This window comes from Syngnathus floridae, chromosome 17 (assembly GCF_059516105.1).
Source record: "Syngnathus floridae isolate MCC-2025c chromosome 17, RoL_Sflo_1.0, whole genome shotgun sequence".
Taxonomy (NCBI): Eukaryota; Metazoa; Chordata; class Actinopteri; order Syngnathiformes; family Syngnathidae; genus Syngnathus; species Syngnathus floridae.
Genome location: NC_142429.1, coordinates 11884504 through 11897372, shown reverse-complemented (window position 1 = coordinate 11897372; position 12869 = coordinate 11884504). Strand labels below are relative to the sequence as shown.

The 12869-nt window shown below is 43.1% G+C and overlaps 1 protein-coding gene across 6 annotated transcripts in view; it reads right to left on the bottom strand.

The window, feature by feature from the left end:
* Positions 1-11920, bottom strand: part of LOC148384616 (voltage-dependent T-type calcium channel subunit alpha-1I-like) — a 73147-nt gene extending 61227 nt beyond the window's left edge. For 5 of the 6 annotated variants that reach the window (XR_015853305.1, XR_015853307.1, XR_015853306.1 and 2 more), the window contains exons 1-2: positions 11696-11919; positions 1658-1915 (exon numbers count right to left, since the gene is read on the bottom strand). Coding sequence is in view for 1 of the 6 variants with exons in the window: in XM_088357257.1 (XP_088213383.1) it covers positions 1658-1915; positions 11696-11738 (301 nt within the window). In the remaining 5 variants the exon portion in view is untranslated. Of the gene's footprint in view, positions 1-1657; positions 1916-11695 lie in introns of all 6 variants that reach the window. The other variant, XR_015853309.1, reaches the window with a different exon arrangement.
* Positions 11921-12869: the final 949 nt, after the last annotated feature.

Sequence of the window (12869 nt, the reverse complement as noted above, 5' to 3'; positions counted from 1 at the left end):
AAGGCCAGAGAGGATCACGGGCCACAGAGGCCGGTCACTCTGCATGAACACCGCAGGAGCCAATCAAAGAAGACAACTAGTGTGGTACCCAAAAAAAAATGGAAGCGAAAGGGCAAGAAAGACAGAAAGAAGGCAATGCGGGAGGAAATAAATATTATCGGGGCTTCAGCTGCACTCATGTTTGAACGGGGAGGAGAGGAAGGACGGCAAGCAGAGTCACATCGGTCAACACCGAGCTTCAAAAAAAAAAAAAATCACTGCTATCGATTTTCGACAGCGACGGCTGCAAAGTCATTAGCATGAATTTCACTTTCATCCCAGAATGGCCTTATGAAGCATTCACCGCCACTTCACATGCCTTCAAAAATAGCAGTACAGTATTTCGGTGGCGCTAATGACGGCAATAGCAAGCGTACCTAATCGAGTGTCCTGAAGTGTACTGCACTGTACCGTGCTGTGCCGTAACGGGAACGAATACTGTAGTGGCGCATGACGGAGGGGTTGCGGCAACAGTGCTCCAGGTGCTCTGCCGCAGGCGTGGGAGACTATTGGAGACGTGCATGCGTGCGCGTGCGCGCGAGAGAGACCGAAGGCCCCCCTCTTAACTGAGTGGCGGACAGATTTATTGATCTGTCAAGAGATGGCCAAACAGCCTCTTATTACCCCTCTCCTAAACACACATTGCAGCAGCAGGCGCGTGCACTCACTCAAACACATTTCACAAACCACATCTGATCTTGTCATGGCATATATGCTTACTTTGTCCTTACTTGCAGGAGATGGCCTCACTTGAAGCAAAACAAATCAAATAAAAAGCCTCCAAAGGCTGTGCTATTGTTCACACATGGCATTACATAACTTTTTTTTTTTTTTTTATGTCCAGAGCCTCTTGAACTACTCAACGACAAACGGCATCAAACCCACAGAGGGAAATGTTAAGCTGCGTGTGTCCTGTGACATTCTTGTGATGGATGCGCGCATGCACAATGCGGCAGCTCAGCATGATTTTTGCGCGCTCCTGATGGGAAAGGATCATCTTCAGTCCCAACGCCACATCAAGCGAGCTCGGTCAGCAAACGCACGGCTCGGTGTCGCTCGGACACGCAAACTCCGTTGTGTACGTACGACGCGGCTGTTTATCGAGTGTACAGTCCATGAGTTTAAAGGCATTGACTTAAGAGGATTCATTGTACTCATGCTTATTAATGGGCGGCGATCGGTCAATAAGGAATTGTTAATTGAGTGTTACAATGTGGATGGATCAGCAGTTTCGATTCACTTATTCTTGATCAATGTAGGGGATTTGAAGGCTCGACTGATAATTGTCTTCTGCTATAGGATACGATTTAAAAAAAGGATAATAATGAAAGACTGTGATTTACATACTTGTCCTGCATTGTCATTAATCCCGTCCGTCGGCGTTACAGAGGCCACAATTTGCTTAAATACTGCAGGCCAGAATGTTGGCATTCAAAATGTCCTCCTTACAACTGACAAAAAGGCTTACTCGGCTCTTTGGTTGAGGTAAACAACACGGCCGCTGGCATCACAATCCAGTTGCCATTCAAAACAGCTGACAAAGAAAATTGAACATTTCAACGACCATTCCTGAGTGCAAATAAAGAGCAGCATTTCCACCAGCGAAGGAAAGGATATGGACTGGAAACCATACGGATGCACCAGCTGCGGGGGCAGGTGGTCTGCTTCAGGCAAAAGAAGACCACGGGCGCCAGCTCTGGGAAGGGCACCACAAGTGTGCTCAGGTCACTTCCGATGCTGGCTTCATCACCTGGACCCACTTCCTCGATGATGTCATCAGCCTGCGCCGAGCCGTACTCCTCGCCATGCCCTGGCGAGGAAATGCCCCCCAGCGGCGCAGGACACTCCTCGCTCGTCATGGCGACCCAGCCGAGCTCTGAGAAGAGACGAGAACCAGGTTAAGGAAATGACATTTTCAGCTGAATGCTCATATTGATTATTGGCAAGAAACTGTGATGAAAGGCAGCTTTTGTAACATTTCGCTCCATTACAAAGCCTGTACAGAGAACCGCTCTTCATTTTTTACTCATAAAATAGCATTATGTCATGACTGTGTCTATTTTGTGTTGAATTATTAAAACTATATTGATGATGAACTGTGAATAATCTTTTCTGCATGTTCTCTAGCAACCTTTGTACTTATTCAGCCTAATCACCACATGAATGTTTTTTTTTTTTTTTTGCTACCTAACAGCAGTAGGAGTCCCGAAATGTAATTTACTTGTAAGCCACTGCGGCGAAAACAATTTAGCAGCAGTTAGTGGGCATTTCTTAAGCTTCAAAGACATGGGCACAAGGTAAATAAGCCAAGCAAATGAATTTATGGATGTTTTAAAGGCTCACAAAAGCTGCACACCAGCATTAACATGAAATAAGGTTAGCGCTGATGTTAGCGCGCCCATGGCATTAATTCCAATGTATAGACGACATAATGCGACAAGTAATACGAGCCAAAAAAAATGCGAGGGAGGAAAAACCCACAGTAGTAAACGTAAGACTGACAAATAAAAGCTTTTGGATTGTGGCCCTAGCTAGCATTCCAAACGTGAAACCAGTCGGACGTAGCAGCTGAAGCTTGAGTGGATGCAAAATAACATATTGAGCTCGGGAGTCCACTTGCTTTTAACTTGCAGCCAAATGAGGCAGCCAGCATGGAGGCAAGCCAAGGCTACAAACACGTTTACAAATACACACTCACGGACACGCGTTACAAGCTAGCTAGCCATGCAATTTCAGCACTGGAACATTAACAGAAGAATGTTTGGAGGCGGCTGAATGATTATTTTAAGCAGCGTGATCACGTGTGAATGTTCATTTTGATTAATTACTACAGTGTGTAAACACGTAGGTACAGTACTTGTGTATTCATGCTAAATCCTACGACGGCAGGATTAAGTGCTAGCGGAGCGAGAGGCTTTGTTTTTATAGGATCATTATATTAAAGGCTATTTTTTACAAAGGAAGAAAATAGGACACGAGCGATATAATAAGCAGTATGTAATCCTCTGACAAGATTCCTGAATATGGTAAACAACACACAATATAAAACAGGGGGGAAAAGCTACTAAAACAAGAAACAAAGCTTGATACTAATTTAGTTTCTGCACGAGCACAGAAAAACAACAATCGTGGCTAAACTGATCCGATGGGAATTGTTCAGAGTATTATATATTTTTTTCCATCTCAGGGGGCGGCCATCTTGCAACTTGCTGTCAACTGTGATGTCATTTTCAGTTGACAGCAAGTGACAAAATGGCCGCTCCCTGAGAAAGGGAAAAAAATAGCTGAATTTTGCTTCATAACTTATATTCCACAATGACAATATTAATCAGAATGTCATGTTTTGACTAGCCAGGCACATACAACATATTATTGGAAAGAAAAAAAATTGGGTTCGCTTCCCCTTTAAGCCAGAACGCATAAAAATAAGTGTCTCTAACAGCATTTTCTACGAAAAAAAAAAGCTTGCTAGACAGACTTTATACCTATTACTGTAAAGCAGACTACCCTAAACTCTCCAGAAACATTAAATCACATTTGGTCAATTAAATATCTATCCATTCATCCATCCATCCATTTTTCACACAGCTCGAGCTCATTATAGTCACGGCTGAGCTGAAGCTTGCCTTGGAGCTCGCGTACATACATATATGAGAGCACACCCAAGACTGGCTGACAGTCAGAGCAAATTTAAGATTATGATCTTTTGCGCGTGTGGTTGTGAGAGAACATGAAAGAGAACATAAACTCACACAAGCTTGCTGCAGGTGACACACGCAAACGTGCTCACAAATTAGCACCTTTAATTGGACGAGTAGATGCAAACTGTTAGTTGCACCATGAAAACACACTGCAATAAATAGTAACACAATCTGGGTCTCATTGAAAGTTCCTAAAGGGGAATTTCATTTTTTAACAAGGCAAATTTGTGGGCATACATTGTGTGTGTGTGTGTGTGTGTGGCAGTGAATGTCCCCCTTTGTGTGCCACTGTGTGATTTGGAACAACGCTGAGCCAAGCAAAGCTGCCATGCTTCTGACTTCTGCACCAACTTAACACCTGGCTACAACCTCTGCGGAGTGCTTTCTTACACCGTGACACAATACAATCGGCTGACAACACACACACACACACACGTACGGCATACAGCAGAGTGAAAAATGAGCAAGAACATGGAATATTTCAGGAAAAAAGGCCACATCCCCAATGAATGGTATACATAGTACGTATCCTGTATGTGTGTGCGTCAGCACAAACGGCAGCACAACAAAACACCGCAATTTCATTTTGACACATACTACTGAATGATGAAAATGACACATTATTATCCATATATTCCATGGCAGAGTTGAATGTATTTATAAACTAGCCAGTGACAGAGAAGCTAAGCCCAAATGAGACTCTTGGCTTTTTGACAGCATCATAAAACATCTTTCCAAAATGTGATTAATGCCACTGGAGCCAAATGGAGAAACATCATTTCCACTTGGAAGCTTAATGGCAAGTGCCATATACATAAACACCTTCCCGCTTGGGAAATGTATAGTGACTGTTGAAACGGGTCATTTGTGGAACATATTAAATAAAAAATAAAAAAAGAATCAACACATCTTATTTCACACTTGTTAAAAGTCACAATGGATACTTTGATGGTTCACCCGCATTTGTCAGGGTGCACAATTTGAAGGTGACGTTACATTAACACCAAGCATTAAATGGTCTGTTAACCTGCTGACCCGCAAGTATTCAGCGCTACACCTCCAATTTTCTGCTTTCGGAAGTATTTTATGTCTGCTGCCAGAGGTTAGCCATGGATGAATTTTGGCCAGATGTTCAACGAGCTCACTTCCTTAGCTTCCTCCTCCTGTCATCATGCAGTCGGGGTGTCGGAAAGTTTGGAGAGTGACTGTCGGACAGGGATTACGTGGAGCCAGTGGCCCATCAGCTTAATCTGTTTGAGCGCTATTAGCTGTAAACAAGCCGGCAAGAATCTCCATTTACCGTTTGGGTGCGCGGCCTCATGGCTTACATGGTTGATTGCCACTGCGGCTGGATTTTATTGGCTAACAGTTTTGGAATTAGATCATGATAAAGAAAATGAGATATTTGATTTTTTTTTTTAATGTCGCTGCCAAATTTCCTCAGGTAAGCAAACAAAATTGGATGTCTGGATGGTCAAATGAAATGTAATCAGATTGTGTTGATTTCCTCTCTGTCATCATCTGCGCTCTGTTGTGTATTATTTTTGCTAAGTGATGCAGGGAGGAAGGACATTGCCTCACTCCAGCACACCGTTGACTGATTTATGAGCGTGCCTCTCAACTTCCCAACACAAATCTATAGTGGCAAGATAGGGGTGGTCTGATAACGTTACTCATGATTTACTGTTGGACCTCTCGCTGTCACTCTTACATCAGGATAAATGACACAAGCGCTTTTCTTGGCGAGAGAGACAGCAGTCATACTTGCGGCCACGGCAAATCAGGGTTCATCATATCCGGCCTGGTGCGGCCTGTCAACTTGCGTGTAAAATATGGGCAGGTGCTTTCAGACCCGACTAAGATAAAAGAGCAGTCGTGGTGTTGCTCACCTCGCAGTAGCAGAGAGAGATTCTTACCACCTAAAAATGTTTTGGGAACAGAATTGGCTGAAAATAAATTCAGGTGCATCAAATATTTAGGTGCCCTAACGCTGGAAATAAAAATGTGATGGAACACGTAGCAAAGGTCACAATGCTCAGCAATGTCAAACATGGAGCATCAGTGATGAGACAGAACCGCTTCCAAAACTGTCTGAGCAAAGACTAGGCTCACCCTTTCACAGTCCACTCAAAAGTGACTACAACTTTATATTGTTTTCCATGGTATACATACATATATTTTTTAGATTATCTGTCCACATGTGTTGCTGCACCGTTCAAATATCCATTGCTTTATATCACAACATAACACTACCTCAGCAAAATGGAGTCTGTTGTGCTAAAAGCACGTTTAATTCCTTCATAGAGTGTTCTCTGGATCATTCTAAAGACGTTTGACTGGAGGTGGGAGGGTTGACGCCAAATAGCATGTCCTCCTAAATTAGCTGCTGAGCAATGTTGGGCGTTGAAGCCAATAAGAGGAGTGAATTCTGCTGACTGATAGATAAGGAATACGAGACAAATAAAAGAGTGTTACCAAGGCAACCGGTGTCGAGTGAGCACTTTTGGGACGTATTATGGTTTCGTTTCACTCACTCGTTATTGCCAAAAGGCCTTCATGTGTGTGTGCGTGCTGCAAAGCTACAAATGTATTCGTCGCTACCTTCGGCGTCATACGATCCCGGGGGTGGCGGAAAACTGTTAAACACGTGAAGATGATAGGAACAAGACATTTGAGAGGAGAAGGGTGGAAAACCAAGGAACAATCTAGATTTAATCATATAAAAGATGGAGACGACCCAAGAGAGGGAAGGCGGTAATTGAGAATGACAAAGACCAAAGTGAAGGACAACAGGCACACACACACACACACACACACACACACACACACACACACACACACGGAAGGCAGGAAAGAGGAAAAGTGGCCACGTTATCTGGAAGAAAAATAGCAGTGAGATGAAAGGAATCATCGTGGTGATGATAATATACATTTCGGGCTTTTCCTGCATCATGTAATGATTCACAACGTGACAAATATTTTTTATGATTGCAGTTGTAGCTTGCAGTGATTTAAAACTACTTCATTCCGAGAAGTCATATTTTTAGCTACGCCCGCGAAAAATATTCCAAACAGTACGACGCAGTGTACTTCAATCCCAATATCTTTTTTTGGACAGCGTCAATCAAAAGCTGAACGTTATCTTTAGGGCGTTTATTGGATCTCATTAGACGCTGCAGGTGTACCTAATGAAGTGTCAGACGAATCCCTCATTCCTCTCCTCACATCTTTTCTCGAACCTTAAAGCTCAAAGGAATCCTCCCTCCGTAATTACCTCATTTGCACAAACACGCTCATTGCGCCAGAGAGAAGGAAAGAAGGGAAGGGTCAGTGCCTCACCTGCATTAAAAGGAGGAAATGAGCAGTGAAAAGATTTTAACAAGCACCCACTGGCAACTTCTACATGAAGCAAAATAGCAACTTTATTTAGTCTTGTTCGAATCCAGATTATTTCAGCATTTAAAAGCATGAAAAGGAAAATCACACAGTTGTGTTGCTCAAAATATTGCCTTGCCTGGTTTGATATCAAATAATGGATGTAAATAGGTTGAAATTTACACCTCGCAGCCACCTCGCCCTCATTTTGTCCCTGGCTCTCCGCCCCCCTACTTTTGTCTTCACCGTCCATTCCTCGCCATCTCTTCCCATTTCCATCCCCTTGGCTTCCTCACAGAGTGCTGTGTCAGGTCTTTTTACCCTCAGCCATGTAAAATGAGATTTGAAAATGGCTCTTGGAGCATTTGTGGCTCGCTTGCTTAAAAACGCACAGCAAACTCAGCACACACAAGCACATACACACAAGGCCAGTTGTAAATATAAAAGATTGTGATGGCGCTTCATAGCATACTCACATATCAAGGGAAGGATGAGGAGAATGGGTCAGGGATTACGGGCGAGAGGGAGGAAAAACGGTGAAAGAGAAGAAAATGATACACAGCTGGGGCCGTCAAGTGGAACAAAACATGGAGGCTTCACTTGAAATTCACGAGGCTTCCTGTTTTCGGTTTCCCCAGAGAGAGCGAGAAAAAGTGTGCGGGGGATATGCACTGAGCTGGTTTTAAAATGCCCGTCAAGTGTCAACCGATGGTCTCACATTCTCACGTAAAACAAAAGAAGTCATAGCTACATAGACATACAACGCACAGTTCAAGATAATGCTGCTCTTTCGTAGCTAGCATTAATTAGTATAGAAAAAAAACAGGATATTATTATATTTCTTTGCGGCACTCACTCATTCCATTTTGATTTTTTTTCTTAACTGGAGAAAAACCGTCTTGTTTTGCATGAGTGGTCTTTAATTGAAGATTGGTTAGCGTGCTATTAGCGCTGGGGTCACACCGGTGTTAATGTAGCAACGCAGGTGGGATGGCGATAATCCTGCCAGCCACAAATTGACTTGAACGCTTCTATTTGCACCCAAATAACCTCGGCAACCCGTTTACAACTGAATTATTTAGACTTTCTCTTCCTTTCCTCCGCTCTTCATTATTCAGAAGATTACAGATTTGCTTTGCTTTTATTTCTCTTCACTACGACGATGCACAAAGCTTGATTATGATACTCTTTCTAACCCAAGATTTCTCGTAATGGCGCCGATTCTCCATCCCAAAAATATTCTCCGGGGCTGATATGGATCTTGGAGTTATGACGACGCGGGTTCCACCTGCTCCATCTTTGAAGCGGACAAATACAAAAAGCTTTGCTTGAAGTGACGCTTTTACATGATCAGGCAGCCACTCAGATGAATCAGCCTTGTCCCACTTGCCCGCGTTTACATGACGTAACTTCAGAAACAGAACGGTTGTCATGGCAAAACAAATTTCAATCACACCAAAAAGCGTCTCTGCAGAAATGTCCGGCTCACTATCTATTTGATCCATTGAGGTGACTTGTTTGAATCCCAAGAGAAAACAAACACGATCAAGTGTACACTATAAAGTCCTTACAGAAGACAAAAGGAGAAGAGAGTGGCAGAATGGAAAGGATGTGGTAGGAAATGCAAAGATATTGTGACAGCGGGCTGAGATGGAAGCAGTTCTACACTGTCAGGCATGGGCTCCCCCAGGGCTGCTTAAATGCATTATGCTCCTCCACTGGGAACCACTGGAGTCATTAGCTGTACTTTTTGCTTCAAGACAAAAATAGTCACCAACGGAAGGTTTACACACACGCACGGATATTTAGAAACAAAAATAAGGGTAAATGTTTGAGGAAGAAAAAAAAAATGAGCCAAGTATAAAATTTGCTTTAAATAATGCAGAGGCTTTAATATAAACATGATCCATATTATATTCTAGGTCAGACGTGTTAAATGTTCAAGAGCTCGCCTTGGAAAAAAAAAAAAAAATACAGAAAATATTCAAAGTCCTTGGCATGAACTGACTCTTGGCACACTTGTTTTTTTTCGTTATTATTTACATATCGTCTCGGCAAGCATTCAAGGCTGGTGTCACGTTATGCGAGCGCGTGGCCGGCAAGCCATCCGTGGATGACTGCGGGCAAAACAGCATCCTAAATTCAATCACCTCAAACTTGGCAGTGAAAACTGTTGAGCAATGACCTTACATAAATGTCAACCCAAATATATGCAGTTTTACTTTTGATCAGATTGAAATTTCCCAGAAGACCAAAGTCATCACGCCACTCTTTTGTCAACCAGCCACAAGTGGACAAAATGTTGAACTTGACTTGAATCGTTTTTTTTTGCTAGCGACCACAGCACGATACGGTCGAGGTGAGCAGCTGCCACGCCAAATGAGGTCTTAACATGAAATATTAATTAAACAATTACCTTGTTGTACATGCACTTGGGGTTCCTGTTAAATAAAACATACGGCGCCTTAATGCTTTCTACATTTGCATTTGTGACCTTAAATGTACGGCAAATATTTGAAAGAGAGCCAATTGTGGAGGAGAAGCGCCTACTGCGCTATTGTCTTAAGCTTTCAGGTTCAATTTGAAATTGTTCATGTGGCAAAGTGCTGGACTTGCAGGGGGGCCCATCTTGTGTAACATGAAAATCAATTGCTCTTGTCTTAAAGCGTTGTCCTGTTCCGGCTAAACTGCAGCTACAGCAACGAGCATGGTTTTGCCTTTGTACCTTGTGGATTTCTTTTAGCCCCTAATTGGTCTTTCCTTTTGTTTATCCAGCGACATGGAGTGTGAACGTTGACAAGATGGATTTGGAAGATTACACTTGCTGCAGCCATCATGCTGCTAATAGCGCCGCCGGGCCGGACAGAACATTTGTCCAAAAAAGGGAGATCGCGAAAGAACTTTTTAGCGCATCCACAAAGCGCAAGGCTAAAAAGAATAAATAAAAAAGTTTCCCACAAAGAGCAAGGCTTAGAAAAAAAACCCAACAACATTCAATTTTCCCAGAGGCACATATTAGCCTTCATCCTATATGTCACGCTGCTTGTTGGCATATGAGGAGGCATCATGGCGGCATTGACACGCTCACATACATCAGACAGAGCGGCTTTACGTAACATACTGTAGATTCCGTGACAAACCCGACTTGTTTTCTAATTTGCGTGCTCGCCTCACCTTTGCGCGCACGACACACAGCAAAGGGTGAAAGAAAGAGCGTACACAAACACATTGCGGAGTGCCAAAATAGGAGAAAAAAAAAGAGCCAATTAGCAAAAGGATGATTCAGGGCTGATCTTCAAAGCTCAGCGCTACGTCTCATTTCTCAAATCATCCACTCAAATCTCGCCTGGCTTATTCCGTCTGTTTTGCTTCTCGAGCGATTTGCTCTTTGGGTCTCGCTAGGTGCGCTTTTTCCATAAGCTGGCGACAGACGGAGTTAATAATGCAGACGGCCCTTGTTTGTTTGTTGACTAGAGAGGTGCTCGACTGAATCAAAAACATATCACTTTTGGCTCGTCTGTCTGAGTCGAACATTTCTCGCCTTAAGTCTCGGGCTGGATTTACAATACGGGTTTAAGTGCCCAATGTCGATTTAGGACCTTGATAGGACTTTAATTGACATGTACAAAAGGGAATGATGGCAATGAGCGTCTTCATATCATTTTACGCCACTCTAAATGAGAACGCGCACACGTGAGTGTGTGCGTGTATCTCTGCAACAAAAGCTGAGCAACAGAAGAGCGAGCAGTGTGCTGAATAAGTAATGAAATTAAATGAAGTCCATTTAATACAAAACATTCTGGATGGTTTAATCGGCCCGGACTGATTCAGGCCTTCATTACTTGAACTGAAATGAAGGCTTTTCTCTACTAGGCGTCATCAACCATTTCGAATGGTTTACGCAACAATAATGCGGCGGGAAGAAGAATCATATTTAATGCTCAGTGCTTTTGCAGTATTATAATTCACACTTGCTTATGTGTCAGCAATTTGCATATTGATGGTCATTTTAGATTGACAACGGTACCCAATCTCTCAATTGGAGTTGGCACATATCTTCTCTTTCCATTGGTCCTTGGGGGCTACCTGCTGCCCACGGGGGACTACATTGCTTTTCTGGATTTCACTGCAACACACACACATACACACGGCTGGCCCCAGACCTGTGTGTGTGTGTCGACATATCGACATGTTCCATGTAGCCCAGCCATCCCTCAAAAGACTTAATATGCAGCTCAACTCTTCCATGCAAGGCATCCCAAAAAGTCTGGCCTGTCTACTTTCTCTTTTTGACAGGACAGGGGCCAGTTTAATAGAATTCACAAGACAAAGAAGGGATTGTTTGCTAAATGAGGCGTGTGAGAGGAGGGCTGGATTCAGCAAAGAAATTCATTTATTAGTCCTGCTTGTAAATCAACAAGCATGGACTTGTGGAGCTTGGAGTCTGTGTATGCATCTTCCAATTAAAAGCTTTAAAGTGGTTACATTTGACCTGTAAGAATCTAATTAAATTTTTTTTTGGATGACAAATGCCACAATAGTCATAATTAACAATTACTAAGAGTAAATCTCATGTTTACCTCTTGTAGGAGCTTTCGCTCTATTCTGGGTCACGGCCGCCATTTTTGTTTCTCCCTTGCATTTTTCTTCTCTTTCATCATTCCTGTTCCTCTGCCACCATTCCGTTCCATCAATCAAATATGGTAAATCCACTTTGTCAGGTTTCTAGGGAAGCTCTCGCCTTGTTTCGACTCTACTGGAGGAGCTCGCATGAGAGCGGAAGAACAATCAAACCAGAAGTGAAGGTGCAGGAGAAGCATAAATAGGTGGTGGCTCATTGCTAATTTGAAGCACCTGCACACCAAGGCCAGCAGAAATGCAAATAAGGTGGGCGTGGCTAAATGGCCCAGGGGCCAGGTGAAGGGAAAAACACTGAGAGCCCACAGGCCAACATTGGAGCCCAATGGTGATGCTGATTGCTGATTCTACAATCATTAATAAAAATCCTGCATAGTTCTAAAATGCCGTCAATGTCTTCTTCAGCTGATGCTTGCTGTCACGTCGCGTGACTAAAGCAATTAGTCCCAATCCTTCACTTGACCGACACATCATTAAGATCCTTGACGAATGTTTTGCGAGCGTTTGGAAGAAGGAGCAGGTTTGGAATGTCACAAGAGCGAGGATATGGTTTCATCTCAAACTTGCCAGCGCGTGGGATTTGACAACTTGTTAAATTCTTGCAAAGCCATTTTGATGATGAAATTTCAATCAATCACATGCAGCCAAATTGAAGATAGGCATCAGTTTCAACTGAAATTAATCATCTGTAACCCCATTTAAATTCATTATTATGACACCCTTATGTAATTCTTGTACATTTTGTGGCAAGTCTCCCCAATTAACCAAAAGCACCCTGTCCTCACAAAGCATGTATAAAAGTACACACACACACACACACACACACACACACATGAACACACGCTGTCAGTATCGCGCGATCAATCAAATCTATCAACAAATAGACAAAGTGAGGCCTGACATTTACACCCCTGCAGCTCTCCGCTTGGTGTGAACTATGGACTCATATTAATGTGTGTGTGTGCGTATTACCTATCCAGCATAAAAGGAAGTTGGCTGTCGAAAAAACAGGCTGACTTTGCCATGAGACAAACAGAGAGGATGAATAAAGTGTTTGGATGGATAGATGATGCTCCATCATGACGCTCGCTATCTGCAACACAGCTAACCTTTCGC